At 48.9% G+C, this 11,261-nt stretch overlaps 1 protein-coding gene across 4 annotated transcripts in view; it reads right to left on the bottom strand.

Annotated features, from left to right (window-relative positions):
* Positions 1-456: 456 nt before the first annotated feature.
* STAT3 (signal transducer and activator of transcription 3) overlaps positions 457-11,261 on the bottom strand; it is a 78,057-nt gene continuing 67,252 nt past the window's right edge. Inside the window, exons 21-24 of one of the 4 annotated variants that reach the window (XM_032279618.1) lie at positions 10,681-10,893; positions 4,941-4,983; positions 4,546-4,608; positions 457-2,928 (exon numbers count right to left, since the gene is read on the bottom strand). In XM_032279618.1, the coding sequence (XP_032135509.1) occupies positions 4,584-4,608; positions 4,941-4,983; positions 10,681-10,893 (281 nt within the window). In that variant the 3' untranslated portion in view covers positions 457-2,928; positions 4,546-4,583. Of the gene's footprint in view, positions 2,929-4,545; positions 4,659-4,940; positions 4,984-10,680; positions 10,894-11,261 lie in introns of all 4 variants that reach the window. The other 3 variants (XM_032279617.1, XM_032279619.1, XM_032279616.1) reach the window with 3 other exon arrangements.

Raw genomic sequence — 11,261 nt, 5'->3', positions numbered from 1 at the left:
GCCGGGGGGGGGGGGGGGGGGGGGCGCGGCCAGCAGCCACCGAGTGTCTTCGTGTTGTCCCCGCTGGGTGAACTGAAGGGAAAGTGATAAAGGAGCCAACTGTGGAAGGGGAGGCCTTGGGGGATGCGGTGGGAGTATCTACCCCCCACCCCGCTTAGGTGGCTTATCTGAACCCAGACAGGATGAGGCCGCTCAGGGGGGAGGATACAGCCCGGGAGGGAGGCCTCCACTCTGACACCTTTCTGCCGTTGGACTATTGACCCCCTGCTCCTCCAAGCACCTCTTACCTCCGGGCTGCTGGCTAACAAAAGGGGGGGGCAGAGGGCTAAGGCAGCCGCCTCCTCTCAAGACCCCTTCCTGCTCCTACCTCAGGACCCGCCTGTGTGTGAGGCCCCTCAGAGCTTATGCAGGGGAAAAGGAAGCCTCCACCAGCCAGACAGAGCTGCCATGCTATCAGACGGTTCCTATATAATGTTTATTTCTGGAAGTTAAAGTAGATACAACAATATACCAAAAAAAAAAAAAAAAAAGACAAAAAACCCCACAATAATATAAATTTTTACACTATGAAGTACACATTGGAATTTGAATGCAGTGGCCAGGACAGCAGCTTATAAACCACCTTATAGGTAAGTAAGCAACCCACGGGATTCCCTGGGCTGGGCTGGGCTGGGGACGGGCAGGGAGCAGTGGGCAGGGAGCAGTACACAGGAAGCGGGCAGGGCCTGAGGACCCTGTTCTTTTAGGGGCCAGACAAGGCTGGGCTCTTCTCAGAACTTTTGCTACAATCAGAGTTAAGACCAGATATATATGCTACCTAAGGCCATGAACTTGACAATATCTGCTCCAGAGAAGCCCAGATCCTTACCCTAGGTCCCTATGATTTAAACCCAATGGTAAGCCCATGTCTCACCTTTCTAAATATTCCCTCAGTTTATCAGTTAAGCTTATTATGTACTGAAGAGAGCTCTGCATGACACATTAGCTGTCTCCAGCTGGGAGGACTGGGGCAAGCCCTGCTCATCTCAGAGAAGGTCCTCTCCTGCTTCATTCAGAGACCAGCTAATTGGCTGTAACAAACAGAATTCCATAGAAACTCTGATCAGCTAAGGCAAGGTAGTTTTGAGTTGCTAAGTCTGGCCATGCCTCTGGGTCAGAGGTGACCCACCTAGCATATGCTGAGTGTTCCCATACGCACAGGAGAGGCGAGCTGATGGGCCTTGGCGGGCAGGCAGGGAGGCCCTCTAGCTGTTCCGCCTCACCTGTGGGGCACCAGCAGGGAGGAGAGAGTCACCAGCCTCAGAGGGAGGCCAAGTATACGCCCTGGCACAAGGGCAGACTCAAGTTTATCAGTAAGCTTTTGCCCTGCATGAACTAAGTGAAGACGCCATTACAAGTGCCACTGGAAATCACCAAGAAACTGGGCTAAGAACCATATTCCCTGAGCTCAACCAGACACATCGCTGGGGCCCCATAGTCTGTCTGCATCATGTTCAACCTGTAACTCTCTCCCTCTTCTTCCATGAGGTCCTGAGACCAGGATTCCTAAAACAAACAGGACGAGGGACCTGTAGACAATGGAGGAGACATGCCACTAGCAGGGTCAGGGGGACTGGGGTCAGGAGGGCGCGGCAGGAAGGAAGCCAGAATCAGAAGTATCCCAGCCCTAATAAGGCACCCACAGAAACAGCCTAGCCTCTGAAACAGCAGATCAGGTCCAGGGGGAAAGGGAGTCAAGGTTGTGAGCACCCTCTGCCCTGCCTTACCCGCTAAAGGCCAATACATTACAAGGGAAAATAAAAGTCTATTTATAAAAAAAGTCTAAAATGCTTGGGTCCTCCTTAAACCTTCCGCTTTCAACACCAAAGGCCAGGCTGCAGCTTCAGATGTCTTTTAAGGGTTTGACCTGAAGCCTGTTTCAGCGATTATATAAATTATCAGCCTGAAGGAAGCTGAATGCTTAAAGCACCAAGGAGGCGGTTAACTGAAGCTTCTTTTTTTTTCTTTTTTTTGAGAAGGAGTCTCTCTCTATCACCCAGGCTGGAATGAAGTGGCGCGATTTCGGCTCACTGCGATCTCCGCCTCCCGGGTTCAAGCGATTCTCCTGCCTCAGCCTCCCAAGTAGCTAGGATTACAGGCGCACGCCACCATGCCTGGCTACTTTTTTGTACTTTTAGTAGAGATGGGGTTTCATCGTGTTAGTCAGGATGCTCTCAATCTCCTGACTTTGTGATCCACCCGCCTCAGCCTCCCAAAGTGCTGGGATTACAGGTGTGAGCCATCACGCCCGGCCTGAAGTTTCTTAAATACAGAAAGGCTATGCAGATACAGTGTTTTTTGCCCTTTAATTGTTCTTATTTCTTAATTTAAAAAGAAACCTAGGGCATAGATAGTCCTATCTTCTATTTGGATGTCAGCAAGGTTAAAAAGTGCAATGCCAGAAGTATGTAATTACAGGTGGCCTGTGGCATTTGTTTATAGGACCAGGCAGAAGGATGCCGCGGGCACCAGGAGGCACTTGTCTAAGAACAACAAGAAGCAGCAGCTGCTGAGAAAGGAGGGCAGGGACAAAACAACACAAGACATTTCCTTTTTCTCCCTCTAGCCACCCCCCGCCACATCCCCTGATCATGGGTCTCAGAGAACACATCCTTATTTGCATTTAGATAAAAGCATATCACCCACATTCACTCATTTCTCTATTTTAAAAAGTGCCCAGATTGCTCAAAGATAGCAGAAGTAGGAGATTAAAAAAAATCTGGAACCACAAAGTTAGTAGTTTCAGATGATCTGGGGTTTGGCTGTGTGAGGGGTGGCGGAACGCAGGTAGGCGCCTCAGTCGTATCTTTCTGCAGCTTCCGTTCTCAGCTCCTCACATGGGGGAGGTAGCGCACTCCGAGGTCAACTCCATGTCAAAGGTGAGGGACTCTGGAGGGACAGACAGGGAAAAGGGTTCAGGTGTCCACCCTCTGCAACTGGCAGGGCACGACCCCAGCCCTTTAGAGGACGGGGCTCAGGCTACCACTGCTATCTAGTCTCCTGCCCCTTAAAGCCCAGGGATGGTGAGAAAAGCCAGATTTACTCTCCTCCCTAGAAGACCCTACCTCTGGAAGGGCCCTTCTCCTTCCTCCCTTCACTGATTCTCAGATCTCTACATTTACAGAAGATCTAAGGCTGTCCTTGGCTCTTCTGCCCTTGATCTACTATTTAATTCAGAAGCCCCGAGTCACACGTGGCCACCGAGCATTTGAGATTTGGTTTATCCAAACCGAGCTGTGCTGTGGCTGTCAAAAGTCCACCAGATTTTAAAGACTTATAGGAAAGAAAAAAATGAAAAAAGAAAAAGATCTCAACTTTTTTTTTTTGGAGCCAAAGTCTTGCTCTGTCACCAGGAGCCAGGCTAGAGTGCAGTAGCGCAATCTCAGCTCACTGAAATCTCTGCCTCCTGGGTTCAAGCAATTCTCCTGCCTCAGCCTCCCGAGTAGCTGGGACTACAGGCGTGCCACCACCACGCCCAGCTAATTTTTGTATTTTTTAGTATAGACAGGGTTTCCCCATGTTGGCCAGGATGGTCTCGATCTCTTGACCTTGTGATCCGCCCGCCTCGGCCTCCCAAAGTGCTGGGATTACAGGCGTGAGCCACCGCGCCCAACCTCAACTTTTTCTTTCAGTTTAGTTTAGTTTTTTTGAGATGGAGTCTTACTCTGTTGCCCAGGCTGGAGTGCAGTGGCACCATCTCAGCTCACTGCAACCTCCATTTCCAAGGCTCAAGGGATCCTCCCATCTCAGCCTCCCGAGTAACTGGGATTACAGGCATGCGCCACCATGCCTGGCTAATTTTTACATTTTTTGTAGAGATGTGGTCTCTCATCCTGTTGGCCAGGCTGGTCTCCAACTCCTGACCTCAAGTGAGCCACCCACCTCGGCCTCCCAAAGTGCTGGGATTACAGGCATGACCCACCACACCCAGCCTCAACTTTTTCTTAAATGTTGAATTGAAGTATGTTGGATTTACGGGGTCAAATAAAATATATTGTAAAAATTAACAGCCGGGCGCAGTGGCTCAAGCCTGTAATCCCAGCACTTTGGGAGGCTGAGGCGGGTGGATCACGAGGTCAAGAGATCGAGACTATCCTGGTCAACATGGTGAAACCCCGTCTCTACTAAAAATACAAAAAATGAGCTGGGCATGGTGGCACGTGCCTGTAATCCCAGCTACTCAGGAGGCTGAGGCAGGAGAATTGCCTGAACCCAGGAGGCGGAGGTTGCGGTGAGCCGAGATCGCGCCATTGCACTCTAGCCTGGGTAACAAGAGTGAAACTCCGTCTCAAAAAAAAAAAAAAATTAACTTCATTGGTTTCCAATGTGGCTGCTAGAGGACTTATATTTGCACATGTGGCATTCATGACATTTCTACTGGAGAACAATGCTCTAGAACCTCCTACCATTCCGAGTGACCAGCTCTCGGTTGTGTACATGCGAGCATCACTCAAAAGGGGAAACAACTTCCCTCAGAGGAACAACATCTGTCAACCAAATACTCACCAAACTGCCCTCCCGCTGAGGGTTCAGCACCTTCACCATTATTTCCAAACTGCATCAATGAATCTAAAGTGCGGGGGGACATCGGCAGGTCAATGGTATTGCTGCAGGTCGTTCTGTAGGAAACGGGGGGGCAGCAGGAGGGGAAAGGGGGGGTTGACAAGACACAATGGAAAAAAAAAAAAAAGAACAAACACACACACACAAGCCATCAAACTCTGGTCTCCAACAGAAAAATAAAAGCTCAAGCTTTTTAAACACACAAGGTCACTTTGAGTACTAAACATAGCCCAGGGGCTTCCAACCCTTGGCAGATGAACTCTCACCCAGTGTCCTATTCCCAGGAATAACTGAGGATATTAGAAATAAAGGCAAAATTGGGAAAGGAAGCCACTTACGGTGTCACACAGATAAACTTGGTCTTCAGGTATGGGGCAGCGCCTGGGAAGAACAAAACCAGTCTTCTTACTGACTGTTACTTCACATTCAGTAAGCAGAGCCACAGGAAGCTGGCTGCCTCAGCAGGACCGATTTGAAGCTCACTCCATCCTCATGCAGAGATTGTCTGGAAAGCTCTATCTGCCCCTCAGGGTTGCCCGCCCTCATCTTTACTAAGTGATATTCTAGGTACTGGCAGCTTTGAACTTCAGTCCTTCGCACAAAGCTGTGCTGAGCTGCAGAGACTTTTCAGCATAACCCTTTCCCACCTGAGCCTAGACTAATGCCAACCTTGTGTTCATTCTTTCCCTAGATTTAAAAGTTTAACAGCCTCCATGTGGTCTTAGGATTCTACTCTGGCTGGTCCTATCTCTTAGGTAACTTCTCTGCGTGCAGGAACCGAGCCTGTGTAGTCTTTGCATGGTGTTCGGCCTAGATACCAACATCACCCAGTCTTTAAGAGAACATGGAGACAGCTAATGCTTGTGGTTCCAAAGCCAAAGGTTATACCTCCTATTCCTACCAGCACTCATCTGGCCTCTACCACATTTTTGGATGAGGGCATGAGTAACTTCCTACTTGGATAAATACATCAATCAAAAAGCACCAAAGAGAATATGACTTTGCAGGGCAGTACAATTGATTCAAATAGAAGACCAGAGACCTGGATCCAGGTACATCTTCAACAGCTAAGAGACCTGGAACAAGGCGTAGCCTCTTTTTTTGGTGGCGGTGGTAGTGGCGGTGGTGGTTGATTTTTGAGACAGAGTCTTACTCTGTTGCCCAGGCTCGAGTGCAGTTGCACAATCTCGACTCACTACAACCTCCCCATCCTGGGTCAAAGCAATTCTCCTGCCTCAGTCTCCCAAGCAGCTGGGACTACAGGTGGCACCACCATGCCTGGCTAATTTTTGTCTTTTTTTTTTTGAGACGGAGTTTTGCTCTGTTGCCCAGGCTCGAGTGCAGTGGCGCGATCTCGGCTCACTGCAACCTCTACCTCCCGGGTTCAAGTGATTCTCCTTCATCAGCCTCCTGAGTAGCTGGGATTATAGGCACCCACCACCATGCCTGGCTAGTTTTATTTTTTGTAATCTTAGTAGAGACAGGGTTTCACCATTATAGCCAGGCTGGTCTTGAACTCCTGACCTCAGGTGATCCACCCGCCCTGGCCTCCCAAAGTGCCGGGATCAGGTGTGAGCCACCGCACCCAGAATAATTTTTGTATTTTTAGTAGAGACAGGGTTTTGCCATGTTGACCATGCTGGTCTCCAACTCCTGACCTCAAGTGATCCACCCAGCTCAGCCTCCCAAAATGCTGGGATTATAGGTATGAGCCATCACACCCAGACTTGGCCACAATGCCCAGCCCATGTTCTTTTTTATGTATAAAATAAGAGGGAGGGGGAAGAAAAGGTGCCGATTTTCTATGAGCTTTGTCATTTATGTTAGAAATGTGATGATGGGAATCAACTGAATTTTAGATGCTGAATGCTTATATCAAGAGGTCGAGGAACCTTGCAGACACTGGCAGGAAATCTGGGGAATTCAGGTGAACAAAGGCACGGGGCAGGGAGGGGCGAGCTGCGAACAGCACAGCCATAAATCATGACGCTTACAGAGACCCTGAAGGATGGGAAAGCATGATGACCGTGTGAAAGAAAGCACTGCAGAGCTGCTCTTGGGCTACCCTCTGAGCTTACTTTTGGCCAAGAAACTGATCAATTCAGTACAGAATTCAAAGGAGCTACTGAGAGAGGGCTCCAGTATCTTATAAATCCAATCGTTTTGGCCCAGCCCTTACGGAGCTGACACCCTAGACAGAAAAGGATTTAATTCTCTAGCGATCAAGATAGCTGAGCTGGGCACAGTGGCTCACGCTTGTAATCCCTGCACTTTGGGAGGCTGAGTTGGATGATCACTTGAGGCCAGGAGTTTAAGACCAGTCTGGCCAACATGGCGAAACCCCGTCTTTACTGAAAATACAAACATTAGCTGGGCATGGTGGCACGACTATAATCCCCAGCTACTGAGGAGGCTGAGGCAGAAAAATCACTTGAACCCAGGAGGCAGAGGCTGCAGTGAGCTTAGATCGCGCCACTGTACTCCAGCCTGGATGACAGAGACTCTCAAAACAAACACAAAAACAAGGCCAGGCTCGGTGGCTAAAGCCTATAATCCCAGCACTTTGGGAGGCCAAGGAGGGAAGATCACTTGAGGTCAGGAGTTTGAGACCAGCCTGGTGAAACCCTGTCTCTATGAAAAATTAGCCAGGCATACTGGCGTGTGTCTGTAATCCCAGCTACTCGGGAGGCTGAAGCACGAGAATCTCTTGAACCTGGGAGATGGAGGTTGCAGTGAGCCAAGATCCCGACACTGCACTCCAACCTGGGAGACAGAGCAAGACTCAGTCTCAAAAAACAAAACAACAACAATAACAACAACAAAACAAAGATAGCTGAGAAAAATGCCTTCATTTGTGGCTTTGTACAGGTTGTAAATGTACTTTATCTAATTTGTAAGTGGCTCAGAACCTCTCCCTCAAGCAGAAGGAAATGCCTTGTGGGTTTCCAGTAGGGAAGGAAGAGAGAAGAGTCCCGGGAGGATAATTATCTTGAGACTCTCACACCATAATAGTCTTGTGATGGAAAGAGAAGAAATGGTCACATGTTCCTTCCTGAAGGCGCCCGTTTTATAACAGGGACCTCCCCCCACCAAGCCCCTTAGGGCACACTCCTCTCACTGAGACTGGCAAATTACTCAAGTAATTAGTTCTTTTCTCTTGATGAGTGCCTTGCCCCTCAGCGAGGCAGGCAAATTACTCAAGTAATTAGTTCTTTCTCCTGATGAGGGCCTTGCCCCCAGGAAACTGGGCAGGAAAGGACCTGGCCTCCCAGCCCACAGGAAGGGCAATGGTAATGGAGGATGCAGCCTCAGACTGGGAGGTGGGAACTTGAAAGCAGCCCTGGGACCCCAATGTCTTTTGCAAAAGGAACAAAGAGCAGTGTGGCTGGGGCTGATAAACAGATCTCCCAACTGAAACACACGTGGAAAGAGAGATAGGCGGCAGACAGGAAGTGAGTGAAACTCCTATAGTGTGAACAAGACTCAGGGCCGGAATGAAGGAGAAAGGCAACTGTCAATTAGCTCCAACTCCCTCCTCCAGGCCCCACGCTGCTCCACCCCAAGAAGATCCTCAGAAGGAATTCCTAGGAAAAAGTAGGAGAGAAGTTGGTGGGTTTCTGTGTGTGTGCTATTTGGACAAAAACAGCTTTTTCAACAGTAACCTGGGCAGGGAGGTTAAAAAAATCACGTTAAAGAGCCCATCATTAGGCTGGGCACGGTAGCTCGTGCCTGTAATCCCAGCACTTTGGGAGGCTGAGGCAGGTGGATCACCTGAGGTCTGGAATTTGAGGTCAGCCTGGCCAACATGGCGAAACTCCTTCTCTGCTAAAAATACAAAAATTAGCCGGGTGTGGTGGCAGTTGCCTGTAATTCCAGCTACTTGGGAGGCTGAAGCAGGAGAATTGCTTGAACCAGGAGGCAGAGGTTGCAGTGAGTCGAGATCGCACCACTGCACTCCAGCTTTATAATTACAGAAAGTTAGATAAAACAAAGAATGGCAAATCAGAGGCTCCCCATCAGGATCTCCACAGGGAACCCAGAGAGTCAAAGCAACAAGTGCTGAAAGGGGACAGGGCTGCCTCCTCCACACTGAGGACAGCTCCAGAGATTACAGTTTTGTTTTTTCTTTTTCTTTTTTTCGAGATGGAGTTTCACTCTTGTTTTCCAGGCTGGAGTACAATACCATGATCTTGGTTCACCGCAACCTCCGCCTCCCAGGTTTCAAGCGATTCTCCTGTCTCAGCCTCCCAGCTAGCTGGGATTACAGGCATGCACCGCCATGCCCAGCTAATTTTGTGTTTTTAGTAGAGACGGGATTTCTCCCTGTTGGTGAGGCTGCTCTCGAACTTCCGACCTCAGGTGATCCGCCTGCCTCTGCCTCCCAAAGTGCTGGGATTATAGGCGTGAGCCACCGTGCCCAGCCTGTTTGTTTTATCTTTTTTCTTTTCTTTCTTTTTTTTTTTTTTCTGTAGAGGGGTCTTACTATGTTGCCAGGCTGGTTTTGAGCTGCTCCTGGCCTCAAGTGATCCTCCTGCTTCAGCCTCCCAAAGTGGCAGGATTGCATGTGTGAACCACCATGCCCAGCTGAGATTACAGGTTTAATGTAAAATAATACTTTTAATTTCTTTATTATTTGTAAGACAAGGTCTTGCTCTGTTGTCCAGGCTGGAGTGCAGTGGTATAATCATGGCTGACTGCAGCCTCAACCTTCTGGCTCAAGCAATCCACCCACCTCAGTCTCCTAAGTAGCTAGGACTATAGGCACAAACCACCACCCCTGGCTAATTAAAAAAAATTTTTTTATGCTCTCACTACGTTGTCTAGGCTGGCCTCAAACTCCCAGGCTCAAGTGATCCTCCTAACTGGGCCTCCCAAAGTGCTAGGACTACAGGCATGAGCCATTGCACCCAGCGAAAATAATTTATATGTAACATATAAATACACATCCTCTTACACATTAAAAAATACCTTATTTGCAACAGTTGCACATTCTAAATACCGATCCCTTGCCCTCCACCCAGGCACTGTCTTCCCCTTCAAACATGATGCTCCCAGCTCTTCTACTCTGGTGTAAACCATTCTCCCATGCTGCTAATAATCATTTCCTCCAGAAAGCCTTTCTTCAGCCCACCTGCCTGCTACATTGACATGGTTCAGTGACAGACAAAAAGTGGTACACTGGGCTAAAACCCGTGCTCAAACCTTCCAGCGTCTACGGAAGCACTGTGCCAGCTGGGCATCCTGTTAACAAAGAACTGTCTTCACTTTCTCTTCTCATGTTTCAGGCATGTTTTGGGGTATGTATGTGTATCAGTCCCTTCTTTATTTTTATTATTGACGCAGTGTCTCACTATCAGCCAGGCTGGAGTGCAGTGGCACGATCATCGCTTACTACAGCCTTGAACTCCTGGGCTCAGGTGATCCTCCCGCCTCAGCCTCCCGAGTAGCTACAACTACAAATGCGCGCCACCACACCCGGGTAATTTTTTTGTATTTTTGTAGAGACGTGGTTTCACCATGTTGCCCAGGCTGTATCCCCTCTTAAGACTAGTGAACTCTCGGCCGGGCGCGGTGGCTCAAGCCTGTAATCCCAGCACTTTGGGAGGCTGAGGCGGGTGGATCACGAGGTCAAGAGATCGAGACCATCCTGGTCAAAATGGTGAAACCCCGTCTCTACTAAAAATACAAAAAATTAGCTGGGCATGGTGGCGCGTGCCTGTAATCCCAGCTACTCAGGAGGCTGAGGCAGGAGAATTGCCTGAACCCGGGAGGCGGAGGTTGCGGTGAGCCGAGATTGCGCCATTGCACTCCAGCCTGGGTAACAAGAGCGAAACTCCGACTCAAAAAAAAGACTAGTGAACTCTCGTGAAGCATGGGCTGCACTAGTCTAAGTGATTCTGATTCTCCTCTCAAATCCCATCAGTCACCCCCAGAAAAGCACTCACTACAGTGTGTTCCCATAAGGACAAATAATGATCCCCCAGGTTATTCAGGCATTTGCCTGTCTATCCTCCAAGGATCCTGAAATTTCCAACTTTTCCCAAAAATTAAATGCCAGTAACATGGAAAATCAACAACTACCTGGGTCAGCTTCGGGATGCTCCTGGCTCTCTGGCCGACAATACTTTCCGAATGCCTCCTCCTTGGGAATGTCAGGGTAGAGATAGACCAGCGGAGAGACCAGGATGTTGGTAGCATCCATGATCTTATAGCCCATGATGATTTCGGCAAATGACATGTTGTTCAGCTGCTGCTTGGTGTATGGTTCCACCGACTGGATCTGGGTCTTACCTGTCACGGGACATGGGAAGGAAAGATCATGGCACCTACAGCTAGGTAATCTCAGAGAAAAGGGCCCATTTTTATTTCCTCTAAGGGGAGAAGACGTAAGCCACCCTAGTGTTAAGACCCTGAACCTCCTGTCCAGTGACCTGGTACTGTGGAAATGTTTCAGGCTGGCTTCTAATTGAGAAGAGGCTACCAGCTAAGTCAAAGGCCATAAACTTGAATATAACTACTTGCATAAGATATATTAACAGGATAAACAGGATATATTAACAGGAAAGGGATGAAGAATAAAATTTAAACTGCAAATTTCTCAACCAATAGCCACTGGAGGAAGCAAAACAAAAGCAAACCAATGCTTCAGCTGGAAGGAT

Source organism: Sapajus apella, unplaced genomic scaffold (genome assembly GCF_009761245.1).
Source record: "Sapajus apella isolate SASKATOON/1434 unplaced genomic scaffold, GSC_monkey_1.0 scaffold12, whole genome shotgun sequence".
Classification (NCBI taxonomy): Eukaryota; Metazoa; Chordata; class Mammalia; order Primates; family Cebidae; genus Sapajus; species Sapajus apella.
This window is presented reverse-complemented; position numbering and strand designations above follow the sequence as displayed.